Below are 26,726 nucleotides of genomic sequence, written 5' to 3' on the forward strand. Positions count from 1 at the left end.
TATTTATTTGGATAAGGATTCATATCGAATGTAATATAATAGCGCCGTAAGCTTACGACGCTGTTTTTCGTGTGCATTTTAATCGAAGTTTGTTCACAATAACATGGTTTTTGTGAGACATCCATAGATGATAGATATATGCCACCGAAGACTTTTATTTAGCAAATTTAAGGATCTATAATTACTCCATACTTATTTTTATGTAAGTCATATAGTTTGACCTACGTAAGCCCAGAAAGCAAAACTGTGCTTTTCGTGTAGCATTTTTCGTTTCCGCGTAATTTTATTCTTACGATATCTCCGAAACTATTAGACAGAATGATATAGTTTTAATTGCAAATATAATCTACATTAAATTCTCTTGATAATGAACATGTTTATTTACATAAGGGTTAATACTGAACTCGAATAATAGCGTCGGAAATAGGGCATGAATTTAATTGATATTTCTGAAGAAAAAAATGGTTATTGTGAGAAAACTATAAAAGATAGATATATGCTATCGCTGACTTTTATTTAGCACATTTAAAGAGCTACAATTCGCCATACATCATTTTTATGTAGGTCCTATAGTTTAGCCTACGTAAGCGCTGAAAGCAAAAATGTCCCTAATCTTCACAACAAATTTTGAAGCTATATTCAAAATCTACTAGTCTTCTAGTTATTTAAAAAAAAAAACAAAAAAATGGGACCCACCTGCAAGCACTTCCTTTCGATTAAAATATTTTTCATCAAAATCGGACCACCAGGGGCGGAGTTTCGCGGTAACACACATAAAAAAAAAAAAAATACAGTCGAATTGATAACCTCCTTCTTTTTGAAGTCGGCTAAAAAAGCATACCGAAGACTCTTCATACTCTTGCTTGTCGCCCTGATAAAAAAAAAAAAAAAAAATTTACTCTGTTTTACTTACAACTCTGATATTATTTTGCCTAAAAATTTACACTGAAGTAAAAAAAAAATTACTCACAGAACAAACATCGAAACTATATCTTTGTAATCGTGAAAACAAGTAAAATGAAATATATTATTATTTATTATTCAAAAGTCGCTTTTACTTATAAAAAACTAGAACCTAGGCTGAAAAGACTCACCGAAAAAACGTCAAACTCGTCCGCTGTGTCACCCTTGAAACAAAATAAAATACAATAGGTTTTTATAGAAGTGTTCAAAAAAAATTATTAATAAAAAAAAACTTACAGAAGACTCTTCAAACTCTTGTTTGTCACCCTGTTAAATAAATCAAGCAATTATTTTGAAATTCAATTTTTTAAATTATGTTGTTTTTGTAGTTTATGAGTAAAATAAAAAAAAAAACAGAAGAAACATGGAAATCATAATTCTTTTTAACCTACAAAAAATATAGTTACGTGCTTAATATTCTAATGTCTCATTTTAGCTGATTGAATTTGAATTTAGAATTAATTTTTTTTTAAATTATTTACATGCATATATATTTAAAAAAAAACAGACAAACTCACTGAAAAACTGTCAAACTCGTCCTCTTTGTTGCCCTGTAAAAAACAACATGATAAGCACTCCAAACGACTAAACGACAGGTAAATGTGATATTATTATAGAATAGTTTTATAAAAAAAAATAACTCACTGAAGACTCTTCATAATCCTGTTTGTCACCCTATAAAAAAAACAATAAGTATTTTAATTGTGTAGAATAGCAAACCTACATCCATCCATCCATCTAAACATTCGCATTTATAATATTAGTAAGAAATAAGATGTAAACTCACCGAAAAGACATCGAACTCATCCGCTCTGTCACCCTGTTAAAAAAAATATTAATTCATAATACGTAATTATGACGTCAGTGGCTCAGGGGTTAAGCCCTTGAATTGCAATCTGCAGGTCCTGGGTTCAAATCCCGGCATGTATCAATGTGTTTTTTTGATTGTACATTTATCCGTCACTATCTTTTACCCGCGACTCCGTCCGCGCGGAATAAAAAATAGAAAACGGGGTAAAAATTATCCTATGTCCTATTCCTCAGTACTATCAGATACGAAGATAAGGAACAATACTAACACGACTTTCTTTTATATATATAGATTCTTACAGTGAAGGAAAACATCGTGATGCAACCTGCATATATTTCAGAAGAAATTTAAAGATATCTGTGATATGTGCAAGTCAACCCGAACCAGGTCAGCATGGTTGACTCTGACCTAGTCACCCATGACTTAGGGTAGGCTCCGAACGTTTTAGTGGGGACCTATAGTGAGCTGATGATGAAGTCTTTCGTAACCATTTCAATAGATGAAAAAATTAGTGACAAAACAACTCTCACCGATGAAACATCAAATTTGTCATTACCCTGTAATATAAAAGAAAGTCGTGTTAGTTACACTATTTATAACTCAAGAACGGCTGAATCGATTTGACTGAAAATTGGTGAGCAGGTAGCTTAGAACCAGGAAACGGACATAGGATATTTTTACCCCGTTTTCTATTTTTTTTATTCCGCGCGGACGTAGTCGCGGGTAAAAGCTAGTTAAAAATAGAAAAACTATGTATTAACTCAAACCTTATTAATAGTTAAGTTAGATTAGTAATATTTAATTGCTTTATTTATTAGTTAAATTAAAAAAAACTCACAGAACCAAATTCGAACTGCTTATCACCCTGAAAAGAAAGTTAAACATTAGGCACTCGTTTTCCGAATAAAAATATCGTCACCAATTAATATCATAATATCTTGAGTATGAATCAAAAAATAAGAGTAAAACTCACCGAAAAAACATCCAACTCATCTCCTACGTCACCCTGAAAATAAAAAAAATAAGATAAGTACTAGATAACAATGATGAAAAAATGTCTGGATTTAAAATAATAAAACTAACAAACTTACCGAAGACTCTTCAAACTCCTGTTTGTCACCCTGAATAAAAAATAGTAGGTAAGTATTTTATGAAATTCATCTAAGGATTCAAAATGGGGGTCCAAAGTTTGCAGCAATGTTATTCCTTGGGCAGATTGAAATTTGAGATAAATGCTTTACAGCACAAATAATTAATTACGTCTTTAAAGCTAATCTAGCTAAAGGGGAGTCAAAGTTCGTGTCTAAACTTACTTCGTGTTTAAAATTTTGACTTGATATTTTGAAAATGGGTTTTTATTAAAAATCTATTGATGGGTCAAAAATGGGGGTCCAAAGTTTGTATTAAAAGATTATTTTTTCAGCACAGTTATTAAACGAAACAAATTGAGAACAAATTATTAACTACATATATCAAATTAAGCTTTTTTTCAAATTTGTCCTGTCAAGGTCAAAAAAGGGGAGGTAAAATTCAGATGAACACTTTTCAACCCAAATAATTAAGTCTTTTAGGCATAGACCGACTACTGAACGTGTTCGTTTGATGTCATTTCGAGAAAAAGAAAGGATATGTGTATATATAGAAAAGATTTGATTGTTTGTTTGTTTGCATTCAATAGGCTCTGTAACTATTGGGAATCTACACTATTCCCGGATGATTTTTTTTAACTCCGCGCAGTCGAAGTCGCGGGCAATTGCTAGTATATTATACAGGGAGAGTGAACATATGATAAGGGTTATAAGAAAGAGTAAACTTACGGAGTAAACATCGTATTCAATATCTTTGTCTCCCTGAAAACAAAAATAACATTTTGAAGTCATAATATACTCTCTCAAGTACTACAGGTGTTATTAGATATTTTTTAATTTAAGTTATTATTATATGAAATTAGAAAAATTACTGAAAATAATATCTATATTATTTTTTATCATCCTGTAATAAAACGAGTACTATTTTCAGTATTTCTATTTAACATTAGCTTTCTAAGTAAGATGTCTTGACTATAATTTAATTCTTAAAAGTAAGAAATAAATAAAAAAAATCTAACAACATAATAACCTAACTCACCGTAAAATATAAATCACTTGTTTATCACCCTACGATCAATAGAAAAAAGAACAATAACCTCCACCTGTACAAACAATAATATTGGAATTTCTATATCTTATATCGGAAATAAATCTGTCTGTTGTGGACAGACAGATTTATTCCAGTCCACATTTGTTCTGCATTATCTTCAAAACGAGTGGACTGATTTTAACGGGACTGAATGGAAGCTGATGTGTGGATTATCGGCTTCTTTTTTCTAATTGCTTCATTCCTCGCTGAAGTCGCGGGCAACAGCCAGTTATATAATAGACTATAATTAATAGAAAGCCGACTTCATAAAGAAAAATATAATAAAGTAAAATATGTCACGAAAGTATGAAAGTTCTCATTCTGGGAACCCTCTTCTTTTTGAAGTCGGCTAATAATGTAAGATAAAACTCACCGAAAAACTGTATACTTCGTCCTTCATATATGTTACATCTGTAAATATATAAATAAGATTTTCTATATTATAATTCTTAGGCACTAATATTATAAATGCGAAAGTAATTCTGTCTGTCTTTTGGACTTTGACGCCAAAACTACTGAACTGATTTAAATGAAATTTGGTCCATAGCCTAAAGCCTGTCCAGACCCTGAGAAACGACATAAGCTAATTTTTAATGCAAAAAAAGGGTTCACAGGAGCTGAAATGGGGGATGAAAAGTTGGATGGTCAATTTTACAGCTAGAAGTCTGAAATTCATATGGATTCGCCGCAATAGCGAGGCGACCGTTGATGCGTTACCAACCTTTAATTAACGGAGAAGAGGACGGACAGAAAGAGGATATTTCTTTTTCCTATGGGACTCTTCCGTCAAATCCAGTTCCCCTTCCCATCCTTTCCTAATAAGAAAAGGGTGGGAAGGGAAATAGGACTAAAACTAGGCCTCCGGTACCAGACTAATCATACGAAACGCGGAATTGCTTCCACTTTACGCCTGTCTTCTGTGTGGTCGTGGTATTTCACCGGTCGACCCGGCACATTCGTGCACCCAACAAATATTGTTGTTGCGAGATCCTACCACTGTTAAAATGAAGACAGTATTTCATGCGAAGTCGCAAACACAGCTAGTAATATTATAAAGAAAGATTGTTTGTTTGGGAGAATATAATTCGAAACTACTGAACTGATTTGAAAAAATCAATGTTGAGAAGCTACACTATCCCCGGGTGATATAGGCTATGTTTATTTCTATAATTTTAACTAGAACTAGTATATTATAAATAAGCTTACCACATGTACTTATAACGATGTTTAAGATCTGTAAAAAAACCACGTAGTTAATAATTTTTACAATAATTTTTACTACAAGATTAAGGTTCAAATTTAATGTAACAAAAATATGTTGGAAAGTAATATTTTCGTATAATTTATTGAAACCAAAAAAGGTACATTATTTGTAAAATTAATGCGTACGATGTCTTGGGGTATGGCTTATTTTTTATAGTTTAAAATCAACTTACCGCAATAATGAATAAAGTTTGAATAATTTTAAATGCTGCCATTTTGTTTGACTTTCGATTCAATCGTGAATTTGAGGGGAGGCGTACTTATTATTTATACATCATTAGATCGTGCAAAAACTTGTTTAAATATTGACGATTATGATAAGAAGTAACTTGTATTTTGAAACAAATTAACATACGACAAAGTAATACACGTTCCTAAAAGATTAAAATATTCAATTGAAAATTAACGCCCATCTAAAAGAGAAGGCATGTTCGCATTCATGTCCCGCTTAAAAACTTTGCATTATTCTAGAATCTAGAGGAATTTCTCTAAGGTGCAGTGCCGTACCCCCGCATCCCACTACGCCTCGCTACTACACACCAATGCTGTTGGCCGAGGCTTGCCTAGTGAATGCGAATACCAACTTATAGACAGGACATTTGAATTGCTTGCTATCGGGCCAACATTGGCTACTTGCACAAGCGCCAACGTGTTTGAGCTCATCTATATATATAAAAGAAAGTTGTGTTAGTTACACCATTTATAACTCAAGAACGGCTGAATCGATTTGACTGAAAATTGGTGTGCAGGTAGCTTAGAACCAGGAATAGGACATAGGATAATTTTTACCCCGTTTTCTATTTTTTTTTATTCCGCGCGGACGGAGTCGCGGGTAAAAGCTAGTTTGGCATAATTTGTCGCTACTCGCAGGCGCTCGCGACCACTTTCCTCACTTTGAAGCGGTGTCAATTTTTCTACACAAATCAAAGGTGCTCGCGCTTGGTCTATGGTATGTACAAGTTTGACCGTGCACCAGTAGAAATTAATCACTTTGAAATTGGCCACTTGCATCGGTGTTTGATTATGAACAAAGCTGTCATTCTGATAATAAAAAAAATATCTCTAAGGGTATGTTCACTGCGAGCACTGCACAGTGCTATCACTGTAGAAAAATTCGTTCCGTTATGGACTGCCAGTATACTGCCGCAGTACCCTAGGGAAATATATGACGTCATAAATCGCCGCCATATTCTACTGTGAGCACTGGCGTTTTCGAGGTAAGGTACTCGCAGTACCTTGATCACGTGATCGGTCAAAACCAAAGTAAAATTCTGTAATTAGTTTGGATTAATAAATAAAACAATAAAACAATGGAAGAATTGCAAAAATTAACCTTATTAGACTGTGTTGATAATGTTCAATACGAGCTGAAAGTACTTACTTTTATTATATTGTAAATTCAATTTACAATTAATATTAATTAAAATATTTTTAATTTGACAGTACTCCAAAACAGTTTTTTTAATGTACTGGAAAACTTGAATACATTCATTTGAATGCTGCGTCCAAAATGCGGCTGACAGTATACGGGACAGCGTTCCGTTTTAAATCGTAAGCAGTATAACTGGCTATAAAGGAACGGCTTCACAGTATACTGAATTGACGTCACACTGTACAGTGGTCGCAGTGCATATCAGAACATACCCTAAGGTGCTCGTCACGCTAACAGGCTGTTTTATTTTAACAAGTTCAGACGACTTTTTTTAATAGGAAACAATTCAAATAATTCAATTAGTCATTTAGATAATGAAAAGTGCTAGAATAAATTACTTTACATTGGAAATAATATCGCTAACAAATGTTACATAAATATTTATAAACAAAAGAATCGAATGAATGTTTTAACTTATTATTTTTTGGAACGAAGTTCCTTATCGCGCGTTGTGAAAGGGGGCTAGACGGAAAAAATTCTTACGAAAAGTTGTCACTTGACACTTTTTGCTATAGTAAGTATGTTAACGACGAATGAGCGCTACTTCACCATGGCAACGACGTGACAATATATAACGAAAATTCATAGAAATAAAATGTACTTCTTGTGACGACTTAAGTTTTTTTGGAACGAAGTTCCTTATCGCGCGTTATGAAAGGGGGCTAGACGGAAAAAATTCTTACGAAAAGTTGTCACGACAATTTTTGCTATAGTAACCATGGCAACGACGTGACAATATATAACGAAAATTCATAGAAATAAAATGTACTTCTTGTGAAGACTTAAGTTTGTTATTCATAGAATAAACATTGGTTCCTTCACTAATTAATTGAAAGGAACTTCGTTCCATCCGGGTGTCCCAACACACCTCTCAAGTTTTTTTTTATCTGTACTAGTCATACTAATACTCTATTACTGGCCCGGATATCTAGGTTACTACTGATATGACAGAAAAGAGGTACTTTCCCACCCCGGCGAAACAGGTGCGGGTCGCTAGTTGAAGTTAAAATTCCGTAGTTGTTTAAACTATTAGAATGAACATTATCATCAAATAGTTTAATTCATGTAAGTAGTATTTATTATCTATACATACAAAATGTTACACACGTCGTAACGTAACGTTATCGAAAAGTAATTTAGAAATAAGAGCAAAATTTATTACGTTCCGAAGACTTTTCCACTTGCACGACTGCTGCACCAGTTTAGCCGCGCGTACCTACTATTTCTAATAGCAATTTAATAAAAACAAACTAAGTAAGTACATATAAAAAACTATTTATAAAAAACCATTGTGAATTATTAATAAATTCTCGTAAAATTTCGTAAAAATCGTAAAATTAAGGTTCTAACTAAGGTCTGCGGCCGGCGAGTCCCACACTCCCTACGCCATTGCACAGCCCGGCGTAGGGGTGCGTAAATGCATTTCCTGACGATAAAAAAAAAAAAAAAAAAAAAAAGGTTCAGCAACAATTCATTGTCATTTCTGTGTAACCAACATTGGTCTGTATGAAACCAGAACCAGCTGGATAAGTCGCAGCTTGGAAATGTAAATTTTTCCTTTATTCTGATTTAAATGCGTCTGCTGATGTTACTCACAACCAGTCCCTTTATACTAATGGCAATGTTAATCATCGAAACTAATAATCACAGGTGGGCACAGTTAATTAAAAAGTTAACTTCGTTAATCGTTGATTCGTTAATTAAAAAGTTAACTTCGTTAATCGTGAAAACGTTAAATTCTCTAAAATTTAACGCAAGTTAAAGTTAATCGTTCCAAAATTATACTGCTTTTGGGGATGAGACAGACAGGTAGACGACAAGTGGAAAGAAGATTTTTTAATGATAATATGCACGAATTGCACACACTTTTGTAAATTTAATTTATAATTACACAATTATTGTGGCGACTTTGTTTTTATATACTAATTTCACCATACATTATCTGACACATTAATTCGATCTTTTCACACTTGATTATTTTGATTGCAATTGAACCTTAAATCAGTTAGTGGCATTTGTATCTCAAGTATTAGACAAAAGTATATATGCAGTAAAGTGTTTTCGAAACTTCTTTTGATTTTGTCTTTTTGTTCACGTCTTTCGACGACACGTTTCACGACTTCAAAAAAATCCGTTATCGGTAAAAACAGTTTGTATTCGATTTTAATTTATTAATAAAATACATACAGTGAAGGCTAAAGAGCCTTCAATGTATGTATTTTTACTGCGCTGCAATAAGTTAAAATACGCGTTTTTGTTTTAATTTATTTTCAGGAAACAAAATTACTCGTTGTAAACACTATTTACAAATTAAAGTTCGCCAAACCACTCGTGTTGACAAACGACAAATATATTTCTAACTATATAATGATGATGATATATTACATGGTTATCACTTATTCAAAAGTACATTTAATAACTCGTAAGTATGAAATAGTCACATTTTTCCAGTTGTCAAATTTCATATGGAAAACAAAGAGACAGTTAACTCCAGCAAGAGACATTGATTGTTTCAAACAGCAGCATAAAATATTACGCGCTTAAATTCACAAAATAGTACGTAAACAAACAAATGCAACAAGTGCCGAAAGGCCGCGCACGGACTGCGCGTCTCGCGACGTGCATTTGGATCTCTCAGCCGTCGTAAAGTTCCGTTTTATCTCCGTTATAAAAGTCGCGGAAACAGAAGCAGAAACGGATGTTGAAAAGCACGCGGAACTTCCGCACTTGCCGAAACGGAAACAGACATCCGTTGCATCACTACTTACGAGGGTGGCGTGGCGCGTTATTTAAACAAAATGACAGCACATCTCCAAGTTTCTAATGTAACGATTTACGGATGTTGTGTTTAACGGAAGTTAACGAAAGCGTTAACACTTTTTAAAGTTAACTTAAAAGTTAATCCGTTAAGCAAAATGTTAACTTCGTTAATTAACAATTAACGGATTAACGAGTTAATGGCCACCTATGCTAATAATGTATTCTTGCATTACGAGTATTGCGTTTCGGGTGCAACACAACGTTGGGTCGTCGACGCAAGTCTATACGATCAGTATATCATAGCGCATACATGTCTACTGTATAAATTTGCTCCGTCATCTTGAAAATTACGGCGACTTTTTCGCAACGACAGTGACAAACAGATTGCAAATGACTGACCTTAGCGACAAAAGAACAAGATGCCGGCGACGCTTGCCTGTGTACGAACCTTTATATTTTAATGTCTATTAATAGTTTGAGTCCTCACCACTGCTACCAACCGCTACTGTCAGCTAAAATGGCGAAATTAAAATAGGTACAAAGGCGAATGTCGTACGTGCGTCTATTTGTTCAGTGAAAAAAAAAAACACAAAACTTTAATTGATAGTTAAATTACTAGTTTACAAAATAAGTTGGCAATCGAACAAGGGTAACTGATAACAACTTGTATATTAATTTAAACATTTGCTATCAGGAAGGTTGTACCATTTTTAGATGATTATTAGGGTAATTGCTAGATTACTTTCAGGTATTATGTCAAGGCGGCAAACGCGCAAGCACTTCCAACCCAGTTTGGCCCTAATATGTCGATCTGGTTCTTTGGAGGCCTACTATGCTATTCATTGACTTAAAAGACAAAATGAAACTCAACAGAACTTTTACTGTATTACTCCAAAAATATTGCTTTCTGTATAAGTACTTCATCTATATATATAAAAGAAAGTCGTGTTAGTTACACTATTTATAACTCAAGAACGGCTGAATCGATTTGACTGAAAATTGGTGGGCAGGTAACTTAGAACCAGGAAAAGGACATAGGATAATTTTTACCCCGTTTCCTATTTTTTATTCCGCGCGGACGGAGTCACGGGTAAAAGCTAGTTTATTTATAAAGATCGTATTTCGCAAATCTACGTACATAATAATGTATCAATAACTATGATTTGTCAAAAATCCGCTCCGAGCGCTAGTCATGGTGTAAAAGAGTTGACGTATATTTAATCTAAAATGTATTTGAAACACAGCCTAAATTTACCATTATTATGCCTTTAGCGCCTAGGAACAAGCCCATCACATTGGGTATATTTGGGACATAAAACCTTTTTTTTTTCTTTTTTATACCATAAGGTGGCAAACGAGCAAGCTGTCACCTCAGTCCGCCTACATAGCGAAGTGGCCGCTGCCCATAGACATCCGCAATTGCAGACCTACCATTAATCGACAGAGGAGGGGACGCACAGAGAGAGGATATATTCTATTCCTATGTGTCCCCTCCTCCGTCAAATCCACTTCCCCATCCCATCTTTTCCTTACAAGAAAAGGGTGGGAAGGGAACGTGGACTAAATTAGGTCTCCGGCACCACACTCATCAGACGAAAAGCGGAATTGATTCCACTTCAAATCTGTCGTCTGTGTGGTGGTAGTATTGCACCGGTCAACCCGGCCTATTCGTGCACCCAACCAATGTCGTTGTTGCGGGATCTACCACTGTTAAAATCAAAAAGTGTCATAAGATCCTTGTCGTACGGTATAGTTAACAAATGGCATAAAAGCAAAAAGTGACATGACAGATACAGTACGAATAGGACCATGTGACACTATATTGAAGTTGAAAGTAGGAGTTGTCATATTTAGTTTGACTTATTCCCACCAGGTAAAGAATTCTTCTCGATCTGTAGCTGACTTATATATTATATGTTATTATTTTTATTTTATGTCATTTAGATAACGAAAGGATATGTAGTTTTGGAACGAAGTTCCTTATCGCGCGTTGTGAAAGGGGGCTAGACGGAAAAAATTCTTACGAAAAGTTGTCACGACACTTTTTGCTATAGTAAGTATGTTAACGACGTGACAATATATAACGAAAATTCATAGAAATAAAATGTACTTCTTTCGAAGACTTAAGTTTTTTATTCATAGAATAAACATTGGTTCCTTCTCTAATTAATTGAAAGGAACTTCGTTCCATCCGGGTGTCCCAACACACCTCTCAAGTTTTTTATATGGGTATATTTTGTGACAGAACTATTAGCGACAGCAGCGCCTCTTTTAACCTCCCGGATATGGTCACCCCACATGGGCCACAGGTGACAGCTACAAAACGCCGTCTCTGACATGTTTCTTTACATTTTTATACGTATGGACTTCCTCCTTTTTTTGAAGTCGGCTAAAAATCGTCGCAAAGAAGTCGTTGCAATTTTCAAGATGGCGGAGCAAATTCTTAACAGTTGACATGTAATCGTTATGCATGTTCTGACCGAATAGATTTACGTTACCTTGTAAAAGAATGGACTAAGTTTTGCATAATAATTTGAACATAGCTCAAACCTGAGATAATAGAGCACTTGCGTCAGTCTATTATAAAAGTTTTATTGATGTGAGATAAATTATATTATGTTTGTGGTACAAGTATAAAATAAAGTAATAACTTCTCACTGTTAATATTATTAACTAGCTTTTACCCGCGACTCTGTCCGCGCGGAATAAAAAATAGAAAACGGGGTAAAAATTATCCTATGTCAGTTTCCTGGTTCTAAGCTACCTGCCCACCAATTTTCAGTCAAATCGATTCAGCCGTTCTTGAGTTATAAATAGTGTAACTAACACGACTTTCTGACTATATATATAGATGGGAAAGTTGAGATGGATGGATGTTTTAGAAGGATATCTCTAGAGTGATACAAAGGATCATGATGAAATTTGGCACAGATGTAGAACATATGTAGTCTGTAAGAACACATAGGTTAATTGTTAAGTTTTTTTTAATTCCGCGCGGACGGAGTCGCGGGCAACAGCTATCTTACTAATATATGAATGTAAAAGCTTAGATGAGGGGATGGATGGATGGATATTTGTAGAAGGTATCTTAGGAACATATCAACGGATCTTGATGAAATTTGATACAGATTTAGAACATAGTCTGGAAGATCACACAGGCTAATTATTAAGTTTTTTTTTAATTCCGCGCGGACGGAGTCACGGACGACACCTAGTTTTTTTTAATAAATAGAAAAATTGTAAACAAATTATGTTTTTATGTTTGTGTGATTAAGTTATAGTGCTCTATTTAACTGTCCAAAAACACGTGTATAATTTTTTTTAAATAATTTCTTTAACCCGACTTACTCAAGAGTGATATGTCGGTATGCATTCCATTGTGTCCTCCTTAATACTAAACGACTGAACCGATTTCGACAAATGAGGTGTCATTCGAAACGTATTCTCTCGGGAGACCAAGTGTTCCTTCTTATTTTTTTTTAAATTGTATTTGTATTTTTTTAAATTAGTTATCAAAAACTTAAAATCGCTTCCGCTTATAAATGAAAGCAAGCAAAGATAACCTTGATTTGATATAAACAGAATTAGTTTTTATGTTTAACTTACATCTGTATACTTAAACATTTGTAAATTTCTTTTTAAGAAAATAATTACCATTTATATTCTAATCCAGTTTTTTTAATGAGTTCCGTATATATTTTGGTGAGTTTACGTGAAAGGTAGTTTGGAAGGTAAGTGACTTATATGACATAAGATAGATGTTTGTAGAAGCCGAAAGCCAGAGGGCCTACGTATCGTCAACGACAAGAATTAAAATTTATGCAGCGCGTCTACAAGCCATAAAGTACACCAACAAAACTCATAAAAATTTATATATTTCGTCGTTGAGGTTACGAAAATGAAAAATAATTTATTACAATCCAAAAAAAAGTTTAAGTTTAAGTTTACATTGAACAGTTAAGCTAAGAAACTTTATGGATACAAAAGGGTTGCTTTTATAAGTATTGATCAGTACCCTCGCACTAGACGTAGTCTGTATCGCGAGGATCCTGCTCTTATGTTTTATCAAAGACTAGCTTTTACCCGCGACTCCGTCCGCGCGGAATAAAAAAAATGCACACAAGATAAAAAAGTTCCTTTGTCCGTCTCCTAGTTCTAAGCTACCTTCCCATCAATTTTCAGCTAAATCAGTTCGACCGAACTTGAGTTATAAATAGTGTAACTAACACGACTTTGTTTTATATATATAGTTTGTTAGACGGCAACAAATTAACTAAAGAAAACCAAAAGTGCCATTTGTCTTAAAAGTAAAGTTAAATCATTAATACAAAATAAATAGTAATAAATAAACTCAATACACTATTTTAAGAATATTTAGGAGAAAGTTCCTAATATCCGACTATTCGTGCTTGTCCCTTTAGTAACATAGAATGGGGTTTTTTTTGGGCGGCGCCATGCCGCCCTCCCCTGGCGTGAGTAAGCCAAAGGCTTTGTTTCACAAATTTTTTAAAAACCATTTTTTTTAACATAAGGTTAAGATTTTTTTGTTTTCACGGATCCCTAAAATTACACTCTTTTATGAAATACACAAAGAGAAAATGTTTTTTTATACACATCTTTGTAATTTCTTACGAAACAAAGTACTTACGAGGTAATTGTCTTTATTCGATTGAAATGGAATCTTGTAAATACTCAGAAATTAATTACAAAAATGATCATAATTGGAAATATTTCTTTAAACAGGTATTTATAAATATTATTTAATCTATACATATTAGTAAAATTGTACTGTGTGTATGTATTATCAAAAAAAAATCATATTATGTTTTGCGTTGCTTACAATTAAATTTTTTAAATTTCTCTATGTCTACAAGTCCACGTTTGTTGTCTCTACTTCTATTGGAATTTGTCGTAAAGGTAGCTGTCAGCAGCCCATATGTCCGATAAAAAAAACTTGAGAGGTGTCAAGGGACACCCGGATGGAACGAAGTTCCTTTCTATTAATTAGTGAAGGAACCAATGTTTATTCTATGAATAAAAAACTTAAGTCTTCATAAGAAGTACATTTTATTTCTATGAATTTTCGTTATATATTGTCACGTCGTTGCCATGGTGAAGTAGCGCTCATTCGTCGTTAACATACTTACTATAGCAAAAAGTGTCGTGACAACTTTTCGTAAGAATTTTTTCCGTCTAGCCCCCTTTCACAACGCGCGATAAAGAACTTCAATCCAATAAGATTACTTTTTTCTGCACTGACATAACCGCGGGCAAATGTACCATTGACTTTGTGTGCTTGTTTTGCTTGAATTGTGCGCTTCGGGAGAGATTGATCCCTAAGCGTGATATCCCAGCCGCGATATGCACGCAGTGGGTTGTGTAAGAATCGGGCAAATGTAGATTACATTAAATTGCCTTTTAAAGAATATAATTATAACAAATAGTTTAGAAATGCCACCGAAAAATCTGCAGAAGGGATATGACCGGGAAGGGTACTATATATGACAGAAAAAAGATCAGACGTATATTACTTTGTCGGCTTAAGCTGAAGCGGTTTACTAGTATATAAATAGAGGAAACTAAGATATAGTTACGACTGAATCTAATAATAGATCTGTAATAATAATTCTATACGCGCGGAATTAACAAAAAACTTAATTATTCGTCTATGTGTTCTTCTAGATTATGTTCTATATCTATGCTAAATTTCAGCGAGATCCATGTAACCGTTCTGGGGATACCTTCTAACAAACATCTAAACATTTGTCCATCCATATAGCGTTGCCAGGCGTCCGGATAAAGCCGGACATAGGTAGGCTTTTTGATTGTGTGTCCAGCCAAAATAAACAGTTTTCCGGCTTTTGTTAGGCTTTTTACATTTCCCAAATGAGTGTACCTATTAATACTGAGACAAAATCCTAAATAATATAGGGTGTCCGACCTTTCTACCTAAATGTCCGGCCAAACTGGTCGGTTTGGCCAGCTAGTAGGTTTGGCGACCTAGCAACCCTACATCCATACATAAGTCATAGATTAGATAATGTTTTAGTTTCTTATTACGACGCCCATGGAACAGCTGTGCCATGAACATGTCTGATAATTAATAATTTAATTTATTAATTAAACTGGTTTTCTTCCAGCTTTTCGTATGCAGCGGTGCGTGGTCGTTTTTCTTCATATTAGGTTTGAATCTTGGAGCACCCACTGTTTATATCCCACAGCTCAGACGTGAAACCAACCATACTGCAGTCAGCGATGAAATGACGTCTTGGTTATGTAAGTACCAACAACAAGGCTACTTGCTTTTTTAATATTATGCCGTTAACACAACTCACCGCAAAAGGCCGTGACTGTACTTTTTTGTCTCTCATCACAACTGTTTGATTTAAAGATGTGAGATGTTGGGCCTTCGTACATAAGGAAACGTAAAATTTCGTAATCCAGTGATTTTAGTTGCGACTTACGCAACATAGAGTTTCGTAGGCAACAAAGATCGCTTGCAACATGTTAGTCAAGATCGACATGAGAAAAGTCGCAGCGATTTTAAAGATGGCGGAGCAAATACAATTGATATGTAGTCATTATTTTTGAACTAACAGACGACTCGCGTCAGCGATTCAACGTTTCGTACACAACGAAGCGCGCAACGAGATACTCGCGACACTAGGATACATAAGTTTCACATTGCCTTGTATACGATTGGGCTTGCTTTGATCAGTTAGCTTCTAATTTAGTTTTTAATTTATTTATAATAGTAATTGTTAATTTTAAAGTAATTATAAATGAAGTAATTTATTTCTTTACAGGTTCATCATCAGGATTTTCTGCAATACCTTGTTTATTTATAATAACATACCTCTCAAAACATTATGGTCGAAAGATAATATTTATAATTGGGAATATTGATTTATTTATTTCCCTTTTTATTTTTTATTTCAGTACCACTCCTATACAAATATTAATTAGCCATATAACAATTGGTTTTGGTTATGCAGCTTGTTTTAGTAATAATATTTTAATAGTCGCTGAATATGTTAGTCCGAAATATCGTGGCGTATTCTTAGCTGTGAAATCGACGTCCGTCGTGTCCGGTGTCTGGGCCGCGAATGCCATAGGTACCTTTTTACATTGGAGGTATATACCAATTTTTGGTTTAATGTTATCATTTTTTGCGTTCACCTCCATCTTTTGGCCTGAATCACCATATTGGTTGGCGAATAAAGGACGATTTGATGAAGCTAAAACTTCGTATATTTGGTTAAACGGTGATAGTGATAGTGTACTAAAAGAAATTGATAATTTAATAGTATCTGAAAAACGTAATGTTAATTGTAAATTGAATTTAAATACGATAGGTAAAGAGGAATTTTATAAGCCAATTTTGATATCGTTTTTACTTATGATACAATATCATTTTTCTGGTAAATTTATTTTTAGTATATACGCATTGGATATTATAAAAAAAATAACAAACAGTGAATCCACAGCGTACACAGGTATGTTAATTTTAGATGGTATAACAATATTTGGTATGTACATAGGATGTTATCTGTCTAAAATATTAAAAAGACGTACTCTATATTTATGGTCTTCTGCTATAGGAATTTTCTTTTTATTTGCTATATCATTATATTTATTTTTATGTAATAAGTATTTAATACATGAAAATAAAGCTGTATCTATTTTGTTATTGTCATCATTTTCGATATCGATTAGCTGTGGTCCTATGATTTTAAGTACTTCAATCTATGGTGAGATTTTACCTTCTAAATTCAAATCTTTTGGTGTTATTTTAACCGCTTTATTGTTTTATATTTTATTATCTATTACTTTAAAAATAGCGCCAGTTATTTTTAAATATATGGGTCTAGATGGAGCTTTTCTATTTTATGGGATATCTTCGGGTTTATGTTTTTTGTTGTTATTAAAATATTTACCGGAAACTAAAGATAAAACGTTACAAGAAATTGAAGGATTATTTAAAAGAAAAGAAAAGGTCGTGGAATTAGAAAAACTACAGATCAAAAATGGAAATTAAAAAAAAAACTTGTTCAACAATATCCGAGCCTTTTTTAAATAAAAAAAACAATCAAATCTCTCCTTTTTTTGTAATATTAGGGTGGTAGTACCCAAGGTTATTTTTTAAATTCGAAAAAAAATAGTGTTGCCTAAAACTGGTACAAAATAGTTATGAAAAAAAAAATGAAATTCAACATGGAAAAATTATGCTAAAAAAACACTTATTGATGCATTACAATTAATGTAGTTATTATTCTCGTTATATTCATAAGAAGCCGTAAGTCAAGTATTCCAGGCTACGACCTAGACATTTTCATGGATAAAATGACTCGTAATATTTTATTTATAAAAATTATTGTGTCCATTTCTCACAGGATTTTCATTTTATATTTCGATTTGTTAAAAACTTTAATCATTGTTGAATAAAAAATAAAAATAACTATACATTTGAAATCTTTGGTTTTCTACATTACCTGATTCTTTGGTTTGGTGATTAAAAAATAAACCCGTATAACCTAATTTAAAATTATGTCTTACAAATTTGGGAAAAAATCTAGTCAATTTGGTATTTACAATAATAGATGGCGCTGTTACTAAAAAATTGTTACCAATTTAATTGTGAATTTGATTATGTTGTAATCTCACTAAATGTAACCAGATACTTTTATATTATTTTTGTTTTACAATTTAATGCATTTTATTACAATATCTAATAACTTTAAATTAATTTGATTGTTGTAAAAAAATATAACCTTACATTATTCTTTAATTAATGTTAAACGTATTTCAAATAGCTGTTTCAAATTATACCTTGGCATAAAAACAAAACGGTGTTTTTTTTCAATTTCCCATTAATTATTTTAACCTAAAATTTGTAAATTTGGTCATATTTATTAATTTTATTAGTTATTAATAACTAGATGTCGCCCTTGACTATGTCCAAGGGGAATAAAAAAAACTTAATAAGTAGTCTGTGTTCTTCCAGACTATGTTCTGCTCATTTATGCCAAACATGAAGATTTGTTGAGCCGTTCCAGAAATTCAAACATTTGCATTTTATTAGTAGATATTTTAAAACATACACTTTTTAATCGTCTTGAGGTTTACATAAGCACTGTAAGCAAAATTGTCCCTAATTTTCGCAACAAATTTTGAAGCTAAATTCAAAATCTACTAGTCTTCTAGTTATTTAAAAAAAAAACAAAAAAATGGGACCCATCTGCAAGCACTTCCTTTCGATTAAAATATTTTTTATCAAAATCGGACCACCAGGGGCGGAGTTTCGTGGTAACACATAAAAAAAAATACATTCGAATTGATAACCTCCTTATTTTTGAAGTCGGCTAAAAATCAATCAACGGCTGACAAAGGGTTAACGTTTTTAATTGATGTCTAATTTGAATAAGTATTTAAAATTTATTCAAATTTTTTTAAATAGTTTCCTTAACACGCGAATATAATCACATTGAACTATAAATGTATTCGTCAGTTTGTTTAACAAATTCAGTACATTGTTGTTAGTTAAATCAGTTAGTGATGAGGTTGTTTTTCGTGCTTTGCGTGACATTGTCACATACATCTGGTATAGTATATGACACATTTACTGGTCGGGAAGTTGTGTTACAGCGACCTATGAGCAATTCTACACAAGATTTATTAGATGGCTTAAGTTTGTTCTATCAAATACGGCCGTAAGTATTTTTTTCTTTGTTGACTTTAAGCAAAATCGAGTGTAGAAAAATCAGGAATAGGAAATTTTGGAACGAAGTTCCTTATCGCGCGTTGTGAAAGGGGGCTAGACGGAAAAAATTCTTACGAAAAGTTGTCACGACACTTTTTGCTATATCACCATGGCAACGACGTGACAATATATAACAAAAATTCATAGAATTAAAATGTACTTCTTGTGAAGACTTAAGTTTTTTATTCATAGAATAAACATTGGTTCCTTCACTAATTAATTGAAAGGAACTTCGTTCCATCCGGGTGTCCCTTGACACTTCTCAATTTTTTTTTTTATTAAAAATGATCTCCCAAAGAAGGCTACTTTTGCCACATTATCTCTTTTTGTACTATAACAGTTTATAATTTGATGATTTCTTATGTCCCAATAAACGTTTATTGTATTCTATTTTAACGGTCCTAAAAAATATATTTATTTATGTCAACATCTACTTGGCCTTTTCCCACTTACGTAATGTCGGCACACAAGATTTTATAAACCTTAAAATTTTAGCTTATTTTTTTACGGCCGGCCTCGTGCCTGTCACCCAATCTGGTAATAATAATGAAGTAACAACCCGAGACTCCTGAGAGAGCCCTCGAGCGTACTCTTAAACGAGGTTTAGGCTAAGCGTCATCAGCGCCCGGCCACCTCAAGCCCGGTGAAACTGTAAATGCCTCTTCAAGGCAAACAGTGAGTACTCATATAAAAAAGCCTGTCACCAACACTATTTGTGAGGATATTTATTTATGTCAAACAGTCGCAAAAGTTGCAGGCATATTTCAAAAATAACAAAAGCTTGGTATGATTTTAAATGCCGAATCACTTGTACGAAACAAAGGTAACAATTTTGAGCATCTTCCAGATGGTGTACAATAGACATACAAGAATGTTCACCCTACGAGCCCCGTCGTGTAGACGGTACTTGCAACAACCTACGCTATCCCACGCGAGGGGCGACTTTCACTCCCTACCATCGTTTACTACCCTCCAACCACGCGATGAACGGAGGCCTTAGAACATCTACAACTGGAGAACCACTTCCCAATGCGAGAAAACTCCGAGTATCTTTAATATCTGATGGTCGAGTACATAACAAATATTATACACAACTCGTCACGAACCATCTCTTAATGATAACAGGTGATATAACATCAGCTCATGACACAATCAACTATATCCTAGTAACAACAACTTGCTGCTTCTCTGGTGGTGATTTAAATCCTACTTGTATGCCAATAGAAGTACCTTCTAATGATATACATTTGAGAGAAAGTGGTATACGATGCCTCAATTTGACTAGAGCATTGACATACCAGAGATTAGGATGTGCTCCGAATTCTCTTCCACCGGAAAGAGTGAGTATTACTACTTCTATGTCTCCAGAGCCCTGTACTGTCCCAAATTGTTTGCATATTAAAAATAAAAAAAAACCAAATAAAATAACAATTAATTCTTCGCACCATTACAACGCAATTAAAAACTAACATATTACAAAATAATTATAAATACATAAAACAGAATAAAATTAAAATTACACTAGAATAAAGAAATATTTATAATTAACGTTGCAATGCTGACCGGATAGGGTCCTCCCTCAGCTTTGAATGCTGGGTGCTCCTCTCTGGAACACTCAGCGCTGATCTTCCGCGAAAACCCTCACGACTATCCGCACGCCAGTTGCAGCGGTGGATAACCAAACATAAATATTTCTGATATACTTGACAAAGAAACTATTATTCTTTCAGATTAGGGCTTTGACACATAAATTTCAAGTTTATTTAGTGTTTTTCTAGTGTATATTTGTATAGTATCCCATATTACAATCTATACATTAAAAAAGATATTGTTTTGTTTTTAATTCATATTTTACAAATTATTACAAGGTAATTTATGAGTGGGAAGGGAGAGCACTGGAATTACCCAAATGAGGATAGCATTAATAGTGATCACCAGGCCCAACACAACATTTTCGTAACGTCATCAATAAAATTTGTATTCAAAGAGCAGCGGTCTTACCAGAGGTAAAGCATACCAATAAATCTCATTCAAATTGAATATTTTAGCTATGACGTTACGAAGGCATGTGTCGTAAATATATGTGCTAGGCTCTCAGTGATAGTGGGTATATATGTCACGTGTCTGTGTACTGTGTTTAATGCTGCCCAATTTTCCACTGGTGGTAAACTGATTCCAGATCAACACATCACCACCTCTCTTGGATATCTCTAATATGTATGGTATCAACCGAATTGGAGTAGAACAGTCAAGACTCCGAAGTGACGGATTACTACGCTTTGAAGTTGATAAGGGGAAGGAATGGCCGCCAAGTGGGGCTCCTATCTGCTTAGCTAATGAACTACCTCAAGAGACGTATTGCTTTAATGGTGGTATGTAACAGTAGCTTAAACTTGATGAAACCCTGAGCTCAATTGATCTCGAACCTTCTTTTCCACAGTAATTTTACCCGACTGACTCAGATATATTTGACCTGTGTCCTAAACAACTGAACCGATTTTAATGCGTCATGAAATTCCTCGTGAATTTTGTAGTCAGTCAGGATTTTACTATCCAGTTGATAAATTTAGAAATGTTTATAATATTTATTCTTCAGGTAATCCTGGCTTGAATGCCCCTCTTGGCATCCAACTTGTCGGCTTATGGCACTTTAGAAGTCATAATCAAATCGCCAGGATCCTAGCTCAGATGAACCCGTGTTGGGGCGATGAGCGACTCTTTTTGACAGCTCGTGATATTAATTTGGCGTTTTACCAACATATAATATACTATGAACTGATGCCGGAGGTATTAGGTATGTATTATTAAAAAGTTATATACCGACAAAGTCACTTGACTACTACCAAACTAATTACAATAGCTTCTCGGCGCTCCCCTGTCAATGTCACAAGATCCTTGTCGGACAGTAGTTGTCTTTTTTACCATATATATTAAGCCCTTCGTATACAAGGCAATGTAATCTCCGAAACCCGGCGTTTTTAGTAGCTAAGAACTAACGCAATAAGTACGTGTCGCCGATATTTTGTTCTTTTATCGTCAAAGCTAATCACTCGCAACCTGTTTAAGATCGTCACGAAAAATTCACTGTAATTTTCAAAATGGTGGAGCCAACCAATACAGTTAGACAAGACGGAATATACGACTGGCGTCGACGATTTAATACAACGAAACGTTGTCTTGTGTACGAAAGGTCTAAATAGGTTTTATATATTTTCTGACTGAATTAACCTTTACCAGGACAAATAACTTTGTTGTTTTATACAACTTTTATTTTTAGGTTATGAATTATTATTAAAGAATAAGGTAATCTTTGATACTTATGGTCACGTTGATGACTATGACGATTCCTTAGAGCCACGTGTCAGCATTGAATACGTAATTGCAACAAGATGGTTCCACACACTACAAGAAGGAAGACTTCAGTAAGTAATCTATCTATATCTATATATATAAAAGAAAGTCGTGTTAGTTACACTATTTATAACTCAAGAACGGCTGAATCGATTTGACTGAAAATTGGTAGGCAGGTAGCTTAGAACCAGGAAACGGACATAGGATAATTTTTACCCCGTTTTCTATTTTTTATTCCGCGCGGACAGAGTCGCGGGTAAAAGCTAGTGGAATATATTTCCTTACATGAGTGACTGATATGTCCTACGAATAAGGACCAATGTGAAAATTGACAACTTTACAGGAGAGGCTCTCAAAGTTTCAACCATATAGGAAAAGATGCCGCATAGGCTCTTTTACTTCAGTAAAAAAATAATATCTATCTATCTCTATATATAAAAGAAAGTTGTGTTAGTTACACCATTTATAACTCAAGAACGGCTGAATCGATTTGACTGAAAATTGGTGGGCAGGTAGCTGAGAACCAGGAAACGGACATAGGATATTTTTTACCCCGTTTTCTATTTTTTTTTTATTTCGCGCGGACGGAGTCGCGGGAAAAAGCTAGTACACATATAAATGTGTATTTATGTTTAGTGCATGTTAACTAAACTAAGAGGTAGCTTTTAATATAAAAAAGTAAAAATCAACAATTTGTTACTTTGGCCCTTATACATAGGACCCATCATTTTTTATGATATGATATCATCAGTATTTCGATGATATGATATTACAGTGTAAACTCTTTATAACGTTATTCTTTATAACAATAAACTCCCTGTAACGTTGAAGTGACCCCAACTTGGTTGGTTTGCGTTAAAACCCACATATTGAAACACTTTTTATAGCGATATGCCATTCTCTATTACGAAGAAATATGTTCATACTCGTATTTGTAGACAATAAATATTTATTATCGGTATTATTGTTTATGTTATGTTATCTTGTTAATTTGGTTGTTTTTTTTGTTCACTTCATATAACGACAACTCTCTATAACGACAAAAAATGCTCAGTCCCTTGAGTTTCGTTATAAAGAGTTTACACTGTATTTCTAATTTTCTTTAGACTATTCGACAGTCAAGGCAAATTCCTCAAGGAGTTAGATATGGTGGACTACACTCTCCGCACGGGGGCGCTGCGCGTCAACAATACTGTAGAGGGTGTGACGCAAGGCGCCTTCAGACAGCCTTGCGCTGACAGCGACCTCTTTGTTGACCCTGAGGTGATGTTAACTCTTCTCAAGATAGATGGCGCTTTTATTAAATAATAATATTATAAACTAGCTGTCGTCCGTGACTCCGTCTGCGCGGAATTAAAAAAAAACATAGTAAGTAGCCTATGTGTTCTTCCAGACTACGTTCTACATCTGTACCAAATTTCATTATGATCCGTTGAGCCGTTTCGGAGATACCTTCAAACAAACATCCATCCATCCATCCATCTATCCATCCAAACATTCGCATTTATAATATTAGTAAGATGAAATGTTTGTTTGAAGGTATGTCCGGAACGGCTCAAAGGATCATAATGAAATTTGCCACAGACGTAGAACATAGTCTGGAAGAACAAATAGGCTATTAATTAATTTTTTTTAATCCCAGGCGGACGGAGCCGACGCCGACAGCTAGTAACTACATTTTACTAGAATCTCTTTGTACTAAAGCTGCTTAAATTGTTTTCATGTAGGTAGGAGAGCGTATTTTAGGTCCATTACAGCGAGCGTCCGATGTCTCTAGCAGTGACATCATGAAAGGAAGAGATGTAGGCCTGCCCTCTTACAACCGTTACCGTCAGCTTTGCGGTCTACCTCTCGCTAACACATTTGATGACCTTTACCAATGGATGCCGAAAGATGTTTGTATAAAAATGATATAATCATCAGTTCACATAGATCTTTTTAAATAAATAAGTCATTGCCTGGAAATTATAGGTTTTGCTTCAGACTTACACGCCTGTTAATGTTCCTGACAGTTAAATCTATATCGTACTATTATAAATACGAAAGTATAGATCAGGGATCCCCAAACTGTTTTGGATAAGTGACCCCTATTCCAAAATTACCTGTTACCTCAGACCCCTCAAGGCCAAATTACCTACTTTTAAGATCAACCCCCTTATTCATAATGGTCCGCTAACTTAAAACAGCTGCTACAATGTGTTTTTTTTTTCATTCTGACTCAGGTCAATAGAAGAAAACAGTTAGAATTAGCTTTATGTCAATGCTTTATGACCTCGTCGACCCCCAAAATCAGTTTTGATTTATGCCGACCCGTAGGAAACCGATATCGACCTCAAGGGTCCGTCCTCGATAACCACTTTGGGAATCCCTGGTTTAGATGGATGAATGTTTGTTTGAATGACTAAACTGAATGACTAAATTTGTCACATACATATATAGGTACAGAACATAGTACACTTATTAAATTCTTTTTAGTTTCGCGCGACAACCGCTAACGTCAACATAGTGACAATCAAATAGGCAAAAAATACTGTGGTTTATAGCCTGTCCATGTATAGAGGTCAGTAGGTTTCAACCGTCGTCATTATTTCCAGCAAGTAGACGTGATATCTCGAAGCTACCAGTCAATAGAAGACGTGGATCTGTTAGCAGGTATTATGGTGGAACAGCCTCTACCAGGTGCAATTGTGGGTCCGACCCTTGCATGCATCATGATAGACCAGCTCATACGCTGGAGACGATCTGATAGATTCTGGTATGAGAATTCTTTACATCCAGGAGCGTTCACACAAGGTGAGTATTCATAGGAGGTTTGACCTCCTTTACGGGGGCTTAATACCTTCCTCAGGGGTATAAACCCCGTTGAAATTTTAACTAAGTAAAACTAAGACAACTTGCTTTGTATACAAATTTATATACACCTAGACACTACGTTTACATCTAGGCAAAGTGCAGGATGCTGGATACTTATTTTATTACAGAACAACTATATGAAATTCGTAAGATGACAGTTGCTAGATTAATTTGCGATCATGGTGACTCAGTGGACTCTATACAACCGTACGCCTTTATCCTTCCTAATTATAAGTAAGTATTAATAAAATTGAAATGTCTGTTTATATCAAAATAAAAATCATATTTCGTACAATTTGCGTTTGTTACAAGTAATCTCTGGAACGTGTGGACAGATTTTAACAGTACTTTGACTGGAATGTAGCTGCTGTATGCGAGAGTAACTTAGGCTATTTTATAAATTACGTATATAATTTTATTTTCTTTTACAGGAATGAGATAACGAATTGCTCTAATATTCCCTCTATCAATTGGGAATTTTGGCGAGATCAAAAATGCCTAAATAATAATTCACAAAATACTACAAGAACAGTGTTGAATACAGCACAAAATACATCGTGAAAAAAATACAATTTGTTTTTTATATACTTTATTTATTATACTTAGTATTTACATATTACAAATTAGTGTAAAAACAAAAAAAATCATTCATTTCGTTATGTACTATCGTGGAGTAATACCAATTCCGGAATTTGTCTCGTTTCAAGGAATTAGGAAATCTTTTTGTAAGTGGAACACTGCTAAAAGCCCTGATTGTACCTTACTAATATTATAAATACGAATGTTTAGATGGATGTTTGTTTGAAGATATCTCCGGAACATCTGAACAGATCTTGATGAAATTTGTCATAGATGTAGAACATAGTCTGGAAAAACACATAGACTACAATTAAATATTGAATATAAATCAAAAATAAAATGTATACCATCTTAAAAGCAGTCGTTAGAACTTAAAAGAATTATGTTCGAATTCCGAACAATGGCCGACAACTGGTAGTTATTAAAAATACTTGAAAATAATTTATCTATTCATTCAATTATCAATACAGTTTTAACTGAATTTAACTCACAATTTAAACAATTATCTATCAATATATGATAATGCATTTAACTGTTTGTTTCAACTTGAACCCTGACCTACTTAACTTAACCGTCTTTCACTTAACTACGCCTTGATCTAGATTATAAATTAAAAAATACGAACAATTGAAGCGCCAAGTGGTAAATAGTGCGAATATCCGATCACGCGTTCGTGTGATCAAATCCCGACATTTGACTTATACTGCGACAACAAAATATGAACTATAATTATTATTAACAACTAGCTTTTACCCGCGACTCCGTCCGCGCGGAAT

At 34.1% G+C, this 26,726-nt stretch overlaps 1 protein-coding gene and 1 long non-coding RNA gene across 2 annotated transcripts; one reads left to right on the forward strand and one right to left on the reverse strand.

Annotated features, from left to right (window-relative positions):
• Positions 1-1,606: 1,606 nt before the first annotated feature.
• LOC123722747 lies at positions 1,607-5,483 on the reverse strand. The gene is made up of 7 exons (XR_006756552.1): positions 5,389-5,483; positions 5,159-5,186; positions 4,326-4,363; positions 2,613-2,639; positions 2,305-2,331; positions 1,751-1,783; positions 1,607-1,638 (listed from the first exon to the last, which is right to left on the reverse strand). It is a non-coding gene; the product is annotated as an uncharacterized LOC123722747 (long non-coding RNA).
• A 15,876-nt stretch (positions 5,484-21,359) lies between these two features.
• LOC106714599 (peroxidase-like) lies at positions 21,360-25,932 on the forward strand. Its single transcript, XM_045685236.1, has 8 exons — positions 21,360-21,539; positions 21,764-21,961; positions 22,445-22,589; positions 23,625-23,781; positions 24,246-24,413; positions 25,113-25,311; positions 25,500-25,605; positions 25,803-25,932. Exons 1-8 carry the CDS (start codon positions 21,383-21,385, stop codon positions 25,930-25,932), a joined length of 1,260 nt encoding a protein of 419 aa, XP_045541192.1. The 5' UTR covers positions 21,360-21,382.
• Positions 25,933-26,726: the final 794 nt, after the last annotated feature.

The sequence above is a fragment of the Papilio machaon genome, chromosome 29 (assembly GCF_912999745.1).
Source record: "Papilio machaon chromosome 29, ilPapMach1.1, whole genome shotgun sequence".
In the NCBI taxonomy this organism is placed as follows: domain Eukaryota; kingdom Metazoa; phylum Arthropoda; class Insecta; order Lepidoptera; family Papilionidae; genus Papilio; species Papilio machaon.